The 14,866-nt window shown below is 40.3% G+C and overlaps 1 protein-coding gene across 1 annotated transcript; it reads right to left on the bottom strand.

Annotated features, from left to right (window-relative positions):
* Positions 1-33: 33 nt before the first annotated feature.
* On the bottom strand, positions 34-14,126 carry jazf1b (JAZF zinc finger 1b). Its single transcript, XM_040117707.1, has 5 exons — positions 13,918-14,126; positions 4,953-5,025; positions 4,108-4,304; positions 2,933-3,102; positions 34-1,847 (listed from the first exon to the last, which is right to left on the bottom strand). The coding sequence occupies exons 1-5, from the start codon at positions 14,030-14,032 to the stop codon at positions 1,671-1,673; spliced, it is 732 nt and encodes a 243-aa protein (XP_039973641.1). The 5' UTR covers positions 14,033-14,126; the 3' UTR covers positions 34-1,670.
* Between the last annotated feature and the right edge of the window lie 740 nt (positions 14,127-14,866).

Here is a 14,866-nt window from a genome sequence, read left to right as displayed (position 1 = left end):
ACACAATAAATAACAAATGAATCTTTAGGCACACAGAGGATCTTTTATTCTAAACGTAACAAAAGTTTACATGAAGCAGCTTTTTGAGAAGAAATACAGTACATCACCATTAGTTTCTCCAAACGACCTCTGGTTTTGCCTTTTCATACACATTATACGATTGGGTTTTTTCTAACTCCAGAAACATATGAAAATATAATTTAATGCACTTAACACATGACAATACATTCACTGTACACATATATATCAAAGATTTTTCTCCATACTGGCAGTATAATACCGTCACAATAGTTCCTTAACACGAACATCCATGCAGTGAAGATGTTACCCAATGGCTCATTGTTGAAAAAAATCCCCAATCTCGTGGCGTCTTATCATGTGGTTCATTATTTAAGGGATGACTGACATTTCTTTATTATGGCACAAAGTAGGAGCCACATATGTTTCCCACAGCAGGACTGTGAGAACGTAAATGTGCTGATTACATGGCTAATGCTGGCCCCCTTTTTCTCCTATCCATGACAAGGACAATCACATGGTTTCATAAGAGCGTGGAGTCGGTGAACAGCAAATAGTCTGGATTGAACAGCGTGTGTTCATCTGAGTTTGTCTGTACTGTCAAAATGAAGCCATATGAAGATTTGTACTGACTGGAATGGTTTACAATTCAAGGCAACTACTGTATATACAGAAATCTCACAATACTGCAAACACTGGAGGTTTGGTGTACACGTTCCCTTGGAGCGATGTAGACTTGCACTTCTGCTGTGAAGGCTTTTTTGCCTTTTCTTGGTAGCTACCGTACATACACCAGAAACGAGATATTAGCAAAAAAAAAAATGCTAATTTGTTGGCAACCTGTTACAAAAAGTGCTTCAATTCCTCACTGTAAAATAGCAAGGACAACTGCTTTCGTCTTTTAGGAAAGTGATTAGGAACATTAGGTACAAGGACACACAGAGTTCCCATGATCCCCTTGAACAGCATAAATACTATCAGAACAGTTGGGCAGGATTGTGGTGCTGAAATGCTTTCAAATGTCACCTGAGATCATCCTTTGGTGCTCACACAAGTGATTGCAGTAAAACACGCAAAAAGGTTTGTAATACTTGTGATATGAAAGGAAAGTAACGAAATCCAACAACTGATTTTTAAAAACTCTGATAAAGAATCAAATGTGTACAAAAGTTGGATTTCTCATGTGATACCACACACATTTTGATTTTTGTCATTTGCCTCTGCCACATTTTTTGGCTCATATGAGACAGAGGCAAGGTAATGGTGCGTCCTTCTTCAACAAACACATCCAAATCTTTCCTCAGTTTCCTCTGACTTCACAGAGCCTTTGAAACCTGGCGCCCTCTCTATACTACAAGCCCTCATCATCAGCGAGCACCATATATCAAAAACAATAAACTCAACTGGATAAATGATAGCTTAAATGTGCAAAATACAAAACTGTGAACTACCTAAAGATTCAAAATTCTGAATAAAAATTAAGGATTAAATAATAATACATTTATACCATGCAATCAAAAATAGTGTCATAGCAAAGTGGGGTCAGAGAGAGTGAAAGAGAAGGGGTGGGGGGGGCAGCCATTGCTGGTGATGATGGTGTTCAGATGGTTGGGAAGTGGCCTGAAGGAGGGTGCTGGTCACTCGCTCAGTCTCTACTGCTGCATCTTACGGATGATGTCGGTAGAGATGGGTGGGTGGAAGTTAATGGTGTGGTGGCGGAGACCCTGAGATGTTTTGTAGCTCTTCCCACACCGGCACTTGAAGGGTTTGCGCACCCTTATCTGGGTTCGGTGGCCGTTCTTGGCATGATACTTGATCCCATTCACATTCTGTAATGAGGGAAAGAAAATGAAACAGCCATCACCCTGGACATGTGTCGACCAACATCACTAAGCAGTGTAAGTTGACGGTAACAAAAGTAGCATCGGCTGAGCTTGGTCTAACTGCTGTGCATGCCCAAAAGAATGAGGACACAATCGAAAAAAATTACATCCACATGTGAATGATAAACATCTCATTGCAAAACCATGAGTGTTCATACGCTGCTGTATCACCCCCCACATTTCTGGAAAGGCTTTCCACAAGATTTCTAAACATGCAGGGATTTGCTCCCATTTAAGCCACAAAAGCATTACTGCGCTCAGGTACTGAAGTTAAGTGTTAAGGCCGGGTTCTCAGCCTGCATTTTGATTCATCCAAAGGAGAGTCCTGACCACACTCAGAGATCCCTTTGGTTATAGACCTGGCTCTGTGCACAGAGGCATTGTCATGCTGAAACAGAAAAGGGTTGCCACAAAGTTGGAAGAATACTATTGTCTAAAATGTCATTATATACTGTAGCATAAAGACTGGGGTGTCCTCAGACTTTGGTCATATATTGAATCTACTTCATCATTTTTAGACAAAAAAAGAGGTCAACATAAGACTGCAGAGAGGAGAAATGCATTGTTTTCTTGTTAAAATCCCGTCTTGTTCTGCCCCAAAACAGATTCCTAACGCTGCATGCTGCCCATAACCCATAACCCTGTCATTCACGTCAGCAATGCAATTTTCTCAGGCTGCACATAATTTATCCCAACCACCACACCAGATGTGAATGGAAAATCCTGTAAAACTCCACATCACTGAAGTGGACTAGATGTACAGTGGGGTCCAAAAGTCTGAGACCACTTTCCCATTCACTTGAATGGGAAAGTGTATGTATTTATGTTGTTGGAATGCTCGACTAAGAACCAATTTACCATTGTCACAGCAGCAGGAAATCCGTTTTGACTTTACATTCTCATTTATGTGAGCTAAATAATCACTTATCTCACACTTTGTACAACACAAATATGTCAGGTCCCCTCGTTGCATAGTATAAATCTTTACACCGTTCCATTATGTTTAAGCCAAAGTGTGTATTTTAACATACCTTGTATCTCTTTTTACAGCCTGGGACAGGGCAGGCAAAGGGCTTCTCGTCTCCTCCGTTCATGCACATGGAACTGAGGATGGACTCAGAGCTGATGGCGCTCTCTGTAGTCCATGATTCATCACTGTCAGACTCCTCAAAGTCTACCTCCTCTTCATCACACTCGCTACCTGTGGGGGCGTGAAAGACAGAAAGTCAAATAGTAAATGACTTAGGGCATCACTACTAGACATGTGATCATCATACAAACTGGTCTCCAAGAAGCTCTGATTTATGCACACTTTGTGACTCATGTCTGGTGATGAAAATCCTGGCCTTTGAGGCCTTCAGGCTGAGAAGCGTAGACTTTTCTCAGCATGTTTTTTTGGCAGTGTTCCCATAATCTCTACTTCATATGTTACGGTGCCCAAGTTTTTGCAAAGACTTATATATGCCAATTGTGGGAAAGAATTTATACATTTCACCGAGGTCTTGGGGTCAATGTGCTCGATTGTTTTACAAATTAATTAAAGATGTTATGCCTGAAACTGCATATTTTACAAACAAGGACATGAGTACATGGGAAAACATAAACAGGAATAAACAAAAATGCAACGTTATGCAATGTACACTGGAGTAAACCAAACTAATTAACTGCAGTGTGAGAGCCGTTCCTGATTCTCTGTAGCTTGAACGTGAGCTGTGCTACAAACATGTTTTCTCAAGCCCAGCATTCATCTGTGGTTGATGGACGATATCTGTAGGCTGTTGCCTACAATTTAACAGTAAAACCATATAAGGATCAGTGTGTGGGATGAAAAGTTTTTACAGGCAATAACCAAACATAATTTAACTTTCAGGTAGTAAAATACAAGTATGTTAAGCCATTACATCTGGAAATATGCATATATTATCATTTGAAAAATGAATAAAAGGATGACATTATGTGCTTTCTGCCAATATATCGACAGTAATTACTGCTAAAAACAGTGCTTTTATCTTTACCCACCACAGTGAGTAAGCCACCCATTTCTTTCCTTATGATCTGCCTTGCTATTTTTTGTGATTTTTAAAAATTTGATCCCTAAAAAAGACAACCACTTCGCTGCCACCATAGCTGACAATGCTCAGTGTGTATTCCACTGCATTTTAATTCTCTACGTCTGACTGGAGTTGAGTGTGTTCAGGGTAGTTACCTGTAGGCGTGCTGCTGCGGAAGGAAGAGGAAGGGGTGATGGGTGGGGTGACAGGAGGGGTGAGGTTTCCACTGGTGTGGCGAGGTGGTGTGGAAACACTGCTGCGAGACAGATTGCCTGTCAGAGACAGAGACAACTTGGGCTGCACCTTCTTCTTTAGGGCATCGTGTTCTCGCCGTGCAGCATCTGTCATGAACCTGGCATTGTGGGATATATGACTGGTCAGGGTTTGCAATTTTTTTTTATGAAAAGAGGGTCATCTCATTCAGTGACCTCCCCTGATGTTTAGAAAGGTTTGCTACTGTGGAACACATGCTTGGAAAAAAAGGATTATTGGCTCCATTCCCACCGAAAAAACTTTTCAGGGTTTATGATGGATAGTAAAGTCTTTGGTAAATGTGTATCATAAAATTGAAATGTTAACATAGACATTGTTACAGCTAAAGTGGAATTAACAAATAAGGCGATAACCACATCAAGATGTGTTTTTGAAGGCAGGGAGACAGTGGCAGACCTTCTTGTACACTGGTTTGTTGCATAAGGCTTTTAAAAACCACTATTCAAGCACCATATCAAAGAAGACTGGGATGAACTCAGTGCAATAAAAAAAAAAACCCAGCCACCAAATACTGAAGCAATTCATCTAAGCAATCCACCAGATGACATCTGAATTTGCTGGTAGAACCTCACAGGAACGTTTCATGGGACACAGTAGTAATTTTAGCTCATGTAGAGGAGTTTTGTGGATAAATCTTTACATTTATAAAGTACATTTACTTATAATTGAGTTACTGCATAAGTGAAAATTCAGCTGTTGTTTTTCTTGATCAGTTACATTTCTTTACCTGTTGATGTAGCTGAGCGCAACATATGTCGGCTGCTGCTGCTCCTGCTTCTCCAGAAGTCGGGGGTCTGTGTCTGAGCAGGCCAGAGAGACACAGAGTGGAAGAATTAGGCACATAATGTACCGCTAAACAATGTCGCAGTTCTGTAGATTTACAAACAAATAAGTCGATGGGAATAGCAGTGTGTTTGTCTTTATTTTTGCAGTTTTACATTTTTCTGACAATTTGGTGCGGCCAGTTCTACTTGAACTGCAGTCTTTGCTACACTCGCAGGATAACACACACAGAGGTTTACATTACCCGACCCCAGTCTCCAAACAAGCTTCGCAACCACCCGGAGGTTACCAGTGCAGTGACAAGGATCCCTCACTGGCTTCCCAACTAAAAACGCTCCCAACTGCTTTCAATGGAGTGCCTGGTCACGGTGGAAGCACTGCTGCCACTTTTCTACCAACTTTTCAGGTAGGTTTACGGCACATAGGCACATGCAATATTTCCCAAGGCCTTTACCAATGAATATGTCTGCATGGATGTGGGGATTTGTGCTTTACTTATTCATCTAGTCAGCAGATTAGGAATCAGCTGATTACACTTGAGAAGCTCAACGATTTTTAGGCTGATGCTTTTTTCTTGTCTTACAGTATCTCCTCAAGACCTCTGTAGGCCAGTTTCCTGGGAGGGTCCAGTCTGTCCTAAGCCTGATAGTCCTACACTGTTACTTTTATTTAAAATATACAACAAGAAAGTATCGTCTCTAGTGCACTCTCTTTTGAATTTCCATTGCACTTTTTCAAAAAGCTGTTCTACAGACACCACATATCTCGAACATGACCACACCTGAAACATACTGCGTTTTCCCATGCTGTGCTCCAGACATTCATCTTGCTTAGCAGTGCTAAATGTACAACAATAGCCAATCTCCACACCCTGAGGTGAAGCGGGCCTGACTTCAAACACTCTTCCCGCTGTTGTCCATGTGGGAGAAGAGAAATGCCCCATAAAACAACAGTCACTACCACCTTACCAGCTGAGCCTCCCTGTCTGCCTCTGACAGAGTTGTGAAAGACTGCTACCCCCAAGTGGTTAAAACTATCTCTTGTTTCCATCCACAAGCTCATTTACACAAACTAACACTTATGCCTAAGGCTATATGTGACATTAAAATTTAAATTATGCTTTTTCATAGCACAATGACTGCAGGGCAGCCTTAACAAGCGCTGTATTTTCAGTAAGAAAAAAAAAAAAAAACAGCCCAGTCCTAGTTGATTTAATATAAAAATGACTATGGCAATTATATAAAAGTTTTAAAAAGTTTTCTTGGTTAAAGGGGTAAGCAACACCTTCATGAAGCTGTAAAAAAGCTGTATAAAACCCTGAGTCATACTCAATTATTACTTCCACATCTTTTACACCTGTTTGTTTGTTTGTTTGTTTGTCCAGAACATAGAAACTAAAAACGGATTTCCATTCAATTTCATGCTGGACAGAAAGACCATGTGCCAAAATAGAATTGATGATAGAAACTTTACGTCAATACAGCTGAAATATGTCCATACGGCTGAGTATCAACAACTGTTAATAGAATTGAAAGTTGGCATTAAGTGCTCTTAATTATTTACACATGAAAACTTTGATCAGAAATTCCCTGAGTTAGGTCAGAAAACTTTATTTAATTTAGTTCTTGCATTGAGAGGTTTGCATATTAGGCATTGAAAAGGGTATAGTTTTGGTCAGTTATCGTGCCGACACCAAAACTTCAAATGCTCAGTCCCAGTCAAGACATTAAATACAAGTTGGATATTTGCTGGTGTCTTTGCAGAGGTTTATTCTTCCTTCTAGTTTTAGTTTACAATTAATTCATCGTGATTGTTAATTTCACTCAAACTGGGTCTCCCTTAACTGTTTCAAGGTCATTTAATCTCTCTTTGGTTGGAGCTAAAAACATCTTTTCATCTGGAAGCCATAATAAAAAAATCTATGTTAAGCGGAAGATGGACAAAAGCTTGAACTGTTTGAAAGACACCAATGTGGTACATAAATTCAAAATACAGACACACACATGTGTACACATAACCATGCATAAAGGAAACACACAGCACAGACTGCACCCTGTATTTTAACAGTGTCAGCAACCAGCTTAAGTCTGTCATGAAGAATGTGCAAGGTGATGTTGACCAGATAAACTCAAACCCAAACATCATTTAAGTGTGCACCTGAAAGCACACATTTTCGAGGTCCAACAGAAATCAGAGTCAACAAACCGATGTCAATCTCACTTTATGTGGACATGGGTGTCAAAAGACACAGGGCATCGCCCACCCAGTGGTTAAGGCCAAGCCACAAGGTTGACGATGAAATAGTGGCAGAGTTTTATGATATTGGCAGGTAGGTTCTAAGAACAGCTCAAACCTCAGCAGCTAAGGCTCAGGAGGTTTCTCTTAAGGCCGCAGTCGTAAGCAAGTGTTTCATTAACAGTGGATTTATCCCCAGTGAGAGGGACAGCACACCTCTCTCTACTCTACAGCCAAAGCCGTGGAAATGCCGAGTAGGAATGACACATTCGTAGCAGTAGTACTCCCACGCCAAAAGGCAGTGCAGAGACTATTCAGAGCTCTGTGCGTTGGTATGTGCGTGCGTGAGTGCACCAGAAATCCCTCCTAAGATCCCTAATGAGCCTCCAGGAGCGGAATGGTGGCCTGCTCATAGACCGCTTAAACAGCAGTGCATCAGTCTGTTCCCACACACTGTAAATCACACACACCTCAGGTGGGGACTGGGGAGAAGGAGGCCTGCAGGGGCCAGTTCCCCGCAGACTCTGCTATTTTTCTTGGGCCACCAGCAGTCAAGGACCAGGACGAAGGCGCCTTAATTAGAGATGGGAACCCCTCTAATCAAACTACAGAGGTGGTCCACCTTGGTGGCCGACTATTAGAAGCCCTCTGAGAAACAAAAAAACGGGCTTTTATTCACCATCTCCAATTCCAGCGGCAAACAATTAGTTCTTATGGGATTAAGAATAGAAAGATAGACAAGTAGAACAGATCCAGTTTAAAACATTTAATGTATGATAAGGCTCTTTGTATTTTGACTTCCACTGAAAAATACTCATATTATTTAATCTTACAAGGTTTCCATTTTTAGAAAATTCAATTTTCTGTAAATCACAGTTCATAGTAAACAGGGTTCTCTCTCGGTGAAGTAGAGGGAAAAATCAGCATAAAATTCCAAAAAGCTGATGCTTTTGCTGCAGATCAGAAAAAAAAATAAGTAATGAAGTAATTGAAAATATTTAGTGAAACTACACCCAGTCTTAGAAATGCATCAAGTTTCCATCAGTAGTTTTGCATTAGATTTTTTGAAATGTTTCTTAAGACCTTAACATGTATTTCAACAAAGCTGCTTAGCCTTAATATGACAGTGCACATTAACCTCAATTTCAATATGAAGCACTGACTAAGCTTATTGTTAGTGTCTATGTGTGAAGCATATGAATGGGAGCATATACTGAATGAGTCTGGGGTTGCAGTGTTTCAGTGCATAAAACACGATGCAATAACATGTTGTCATTAGGGTCCCTATGGCGGCCTTCAAGACGAAACCGAGGGACGATCACACAACGAACCTTCCTAAGGCAACGGGGGAAGTGACGCCTGCTGCCCTCTCATAACGCCCTCCACGACCCTCTCTCTCTCTCTCACACACACACACACACCAGACACACAGCTCCTTCTCTCATTCCCACCAGCGTCTGGCTCACCCATCCACCCTCATGGCCAAATGCACTGTGGGGTAGAGCACAGTCGTGAGCAATATGGTGACATGTTTATGGCGGCTCTGAGCAGCAGGGGATATTACCAGGAGTCGTGGCACAGGTAATTCATTATGATGTGACCTCTAAGGAGGAAATCTAATGGAGTCAAGCTCCATGTGTAAGATGCCTTTGCAGGTTACTGAAAAAACATGGGGCAAACGATCTATTGTAAATATGTTTGGCACAGACAGTGACATAAAATATACACATGCACCAGTTCATACTCATGTTCACAAAGACATGTTTGTACAAACGCAGAGATAAACACAAGGGGGCACATACAAAAGTAAATACATTCATTGCTGCTCATTGCATATGTATGCTTCTTGGATTCTGTGATATGCATTAAGGTTGCAACTAATGATTATATCAATTTTTAATTAATCTGGCGATTAATCGTTTTATGTACAAAATATCCAAAAACTACCATCCAAAGTTTCTCAGATCCCAAGATGACTTCAAATTCTTTTGTGTTGTCTGACCAAAAGTCAAAGATATTCAGTTTATAGTGATGTAAAACAGAGAAAAGCTGTAACATATCACAATGGAGGAGCTGGAACTAGTGAAGGTTAGGCACTTTTGCTTAAAAAATGACTGATGCGATGGTTCATGGTTTATTAAAACAGTTGCAGATTAATTTCCTGTTGTTTGAATAACTGATTAATCGATTAATCATTTCAGCTTAATATGCATTTTTCAACATAAGTGCCAGTGTTTTTAGACAGGCTATCCAGTATTTACCATCTTTGAATTTGACTATATTCTCAAACCTACATTTTTGGAAGGCCAGAAAAGCCCAGTGACACTAAATTGGTTGGAATATCAGCTCTCAGGACCACACTTATTTACAAAGGTCAGATCATTTCTGGGGTATATTTGGCTTTTAAATGTAAAGTTAATTTGCATAACAATACATGAAAGACAACCAATAAATGAAAAACCTATGGTTCAATTGAGCTTTTATGTAGCTGTAGGAAAGGAGAACCCCTCCAATCAGCAGCATTTGACATGAGTCAATGGCAGAAGCATTGCACAAACCTATGAGTGAACGAAATAAATTTCAGCAAAAATATCACATTTGTTCTGCATCAAACTGTACACTCATATTGTGTTAAGTCAACATTGAGTACAGCAGCTCCTCATGTTGCAGTCATCGCACAGGAACAGGAGCGCTGGTGTCAGGGTATGGGGAAATGTAATTAGGCCCACCAGGTGCACAGTTCAGGAAACTAGTTACTGCTTCCCAAATTTATTACTTCCGCACAGATTTTTGGGGGTGCATACCAAAATCTTCTAAATGAGCCTCCACTGAGGATTGGCAACAAACAGACCCATTGTTACCGAGCCTGGACGCTTCAGGCCATTACTGTGCCAGGCCGCAGCAGTACACATACACTCACAGGTCTAAATAACATGGTCGCTATTTGCTTCTGCTCTACAGTGGCCCGGTTGCTCGGTGACAATGTAAACATTTCAGTAGCTCAGTGTATGCAGTTTTACGTGCCACACAAGAACACCAGACCATAGAGAAGACCTTACAGGCTTAGCAACATGACTTAGACTCAGTGTTAAAACCTTCTACCGGTCTTGCTGGTGTCCTCTTTGGCTCATTAGCTTCTGTTCTCTTAAAGTTTGCTGAATTTGTCTACTAAGGTCTAAGTGGACAACCCCGTGTTCATATTATCAACCTAAATCTGTTGTCACAATGGTGGAGGAAACAATAGTGGATCTATTATGAGTTTTTAATAATTAATGATACGGCCCGGAAATTTTTCTGAATTTTAATTCTTTAAAAAAAAAAGATTTAATCCAAACTTTCGGGAAAAGTATAACTCTTCCAACACCTTGCTGTCTCCGTAAATGTGTATTTTAAATCAAAAATCTTATCACAGATCTACATTACTGTAAGTTACTGTAATATTCTCCTGATGTACAGTATGAAAAATACAAGTGACAGATTACAATATACTTAAGTATGAGACGTATCCTTTATATTATCAATTATTTCTCTGAATAAATGACTAATTCTCCTTTTAAATATGTTTTCATTTATTTAAACAAGGCCCTTTGGTTGGTAACGGTATTATACAATACACCTTGTTATTATCAAGGAAGTGACCTTTGGTTTGTAATATCCACTGTTATCTTTAATTGTACACACCAGGCATTTCAAGAAAGCTTGCTAAACCCACAGCAGGGCAGCGCCACCCCTTGTTCAGAGACCTGAGCAGCAGAACAGCAGGGGAAAAACAGGGACAAGAATGTGTGCTTGTTTTCCAGACGCCTAATTATAAAGGAGAATGTGCTTTAAGCAGCAGGCCACCAGATGAGGAGGCAGACAGGCCAAATCAAGCACTCTCTCTGTAATTATGCTTCACAGGCACTTGGCACAACGCGCAACATTTCGCACTCCTCAGAGTGGGCACAGGCCAGCGGACAAAGGAGGGGGGCAGCAAAGTTTTTCCACCCTCAGCCAGCTAATTGCCTCGTTATTCCCCAATAAGTCATTTGGAAGCACTTTTTTCTAAGACTAACACCTTGGACTCATGCAAAGCACACAATCAGAGGGCAGATGATATTAAAGCCAGTAAAGCAACAAACAAGAACAACAGAGCGGAGTCTTGTCAGCTTCAATAATAAGGGTCTGACATATTAGATTGGGAAACAGGAGGAACTAAAAGACTGTCAGATTGTGAGCAGGGGAACTTTCTTTCTAGCCTACACTTAGTTCAAAGATATAAATGCTTTAGGACTCAGCAAAAGATGTAATGTGCATCATATATTATATAATGTTTAAGATAAAACTAAATTAATTGTAGTTTCTGACTGACTTCAATAATACATGAATATAGTAATATAGTATGGAGGACCAAAACAAGCAATAAATTAGTAAATAAATAAAATGATACACAAGTTTCTATATATACACCAATTTGCTGTCAACAACTTGGAAATTGAGTTCAAAACCCTTGGAGGAAGTTCTGATATCAACTCAACTACATTATTTTTACATATCACTGAGTAAATAAAAAACGTAACTTTTCACATGTACACAGAGGTGGCTTAGACCAATATTCGGTACCTTGTAAGCGCATAAACTCATTCACGTGTTCTCTTTTCTTAACACATGGAATACGCTCCACTAAATTTCACTTAAGTTACCTCCTTAAAGATAACTTAGTGGGGCTCTGATTAAATGAGCACTATTTGGAACTGACCATCGACTGCCACACAAACTACTCAGACAGAAGTCTTAAATTTCACCAATCAGAAAAAGGAATCATAATGTGGCTGGGGCAAATAAATGTATTCACACTTTGACCCATAATTACTTCCCAATCCGTACACACAGGCAGCTCTTTTAATGTCTTGCCCCAAGTGAACTGGGGTTGGCGCTGTTGATTGCCGTGGAACTTGATGTGCAATCAGGGAGGCAGCATCTCTGAGCTGCTAGCATTTGGTGAGCGCTGAGGGCAGTGTTTAGCATGCTAAGAGCTGGCGTAGCTTGCTGTAGACCAGCGCTCCCGTGGGGCCGGGCATGGTTTAAATACAATAACATATAAATACAATCGAATATGAATATAATAAAATTTTATTACTTTTTTGACCATGTTACACTTATTATAAGTCGTAGTCATTTAGCAAGGTCAGAGTGCAAATCAATACATCACCATGGTAAGCAAAACACTCTCTAATGAACCCAAAAGTGTGGGCCGTAATTCATTCCAGCCACACAAGTCTGGGTTTTCAATCATTTTCAAAACTACATCCATATAATCCATACTAAGTAATGGGTTATACCCAGTTATTTTCATCAAGTTATAAAATAGAAGCATTGGTAATATTTGTGGACTAGTGAACAACACTGATTATGTTTTCAAGAGTGATTTTTTTTTTTTTTTTTTTTTTAAATCAAATGAACACAAGTGTACATGACTTACTGCTGGTCTCCCCTTGACTGACTGGACAGACTGATAAATCAAAGGCTTAACAAGCGACCCTCTTCTGTTCAGAAACCAATACAGTACCTGATATTTTACCCCACCTTACATAAGCCAACAAACACCAAATATGGTTAAGAGTGATATGGGATATATGGATATTTATCCATATATGTCTACAATAAGGCAATTACATGTCTAACTTTAATTTTGTGGCCAATTTCTAGTTGGTGTTGTATGGAAACCCATTTCTGCCACTTCAAGAAATAAAAACAAAGTAAACGCCACCAAGTTTTTTTTTTAAACTATTAAATACCGTCACTCATTATAATGACTAGTAGCTCATAAATATGATATTAGATACTAAATTGTTAGATATCATCCAATTTTAATAGTTTATCATACTTATGATATACAAATCTGTAATAATGAGAAATATATCTAAAATGAAAACAAATCGCGGTATTTTTTAAGTAATTTTCTTTAAGTAAACGTAAACTAAATATACCACATACTAACACTTATTTTATGTATGTGTTATAGGCATATATATGTAGATGCATGTGGATAGATGGAGAATCTCTTAAAACAAACCCCGACAGAACCAAACAAAACTAATAATTAAACAATGCAACAATACACGTTCGCAAAGATGGGCCATCGAGGTATAAAGTGAAACAGCCGACCCTAAACCAAATCATTACTAGAGTTGCTGACTGCAGCTGAGCAGTGTTTGATCCAGGTGAAAGCTTAACGCTTCTCAACTTGACAAATAAAGCGTGAGAAAGTGGCTTGGTTCAGGAGTGCAGCAGTAAAGATGAAACAAGCGGATCCTTAATCGATAGCCATATCTTCATTGGCTCGCGCGGACTGCAACTGAACTCACGACGCTCGCAGCGCAGCCCTGCGCGCGGGCCTCGAGCCGCAATAATGTTTGCACGAGCGAGCCGACGGAGCGTAAAGAAAGTGTTTACTCGTCGGCGTTTCGGCGCGGCTCCGCTGGCGTGGCAGCCGTCTAAACGCCGCGATACCGAAACGCAGGCGCCGAACAGGAACTGTAATACCTACACAGACACATCAACAGCCACCACACCTAGCAACGGGGTTGTCAGGACGCAGGAAGTAACTTGCTAGCTCGCTAACTTAGCCACTTCTGCAAACCACAAATCCCGGCCATTGCAGGCTGCGGCGCTCGTTACTTATCGGCTCTTACCGATGTGGTTGTCCTCGATGTGCACGATGAGCTCGGCCAGAGAGTCGAAGTGAAGTCCGCAGCCCCCGAACCTGCAAGCGTTGGAAAAGAAAGAAGCAGCGGCGATGCCTGTCATGGTCGCTGCTGCATTTGGTAATGAGGGCAGGCAGCAGCAGCAGCAGCAGCAGCGAGTGGCGAGCGGCGAGCGGCGAGCAGCGGGGGAGCAGCAGGCGCACAGCGGTGCGAACAGCTGGAGCGGCAGGGGCGGTGCGGTGACTTCTCTGAGCTGCGTCAAACCGGCAGGAGGGAGAGACGACCATACCGGAAGTAGGGCTTGGTAAGCTTTGGCTTTCATTAGAAAAGCATAAACTGTTTGTAAAGGAATTGCATATGAATAGACACAGATTCGATCTAATAATTGTGAATTTATAGCTTTAGATCAGTCTTTATCTTAAAGTTGCTATTACTGTTATTTCCCCTGACTCCTGCATTTAGTAATCCCCAAATCATTTTAACAAATAAATTACGGGGTCCAAAAAATGTAAAAATGAAAAATTACACAAGAATACCGGTTACAACATACTAGTGGGCTAAAATAGCTTTTTAAAGGCTAATTTACAATAATATGAAATGGAGTAAGGCACCTGTGCACAACTTACGAAGCTGTAACCAGCAAATTACTACGTACCTTTACTTTATATAAGACTTGGGCGTGATTCATTCAATTATCACAATAATAATTAGTTTTCAATTTGATCTAATTAACTGATCAGTTATAACAATACATCAATCAATTAATCAACTAACCTTTTCATTACCAACTAAATATCGCCATTCAAGTAGTCTAATACTCTAAACTAAATGCCCCTTAGCAGCCACTCTGTTAAGATGCTATATTGAATCACTCTGATGATTAAATATAGAATGTTGTTTATATTATAGCACTGTAAAGTTTTTTTATTTGATATTG

This window comes from Xiphias gladius, chromosome 22, assembly GCF_016859285.1.
Source record: "Xiphias gladius isolate SHS-SW01 ecotype Sanya breed wild chromosome 22, ASM1685928v1, whole genome shotgun sequence".
Taxonomy (NCBI): Eukaryota; Metazoa; Chordata; class Actinopteri; order Istiophoriformes; family Xiphiidae; genus Xiphias; species Xiphias gladius.
Note: the sequence above shows the minus strand (reverse complement) of the source record. Positions and strands in the feature narration are given on the sequence as shown.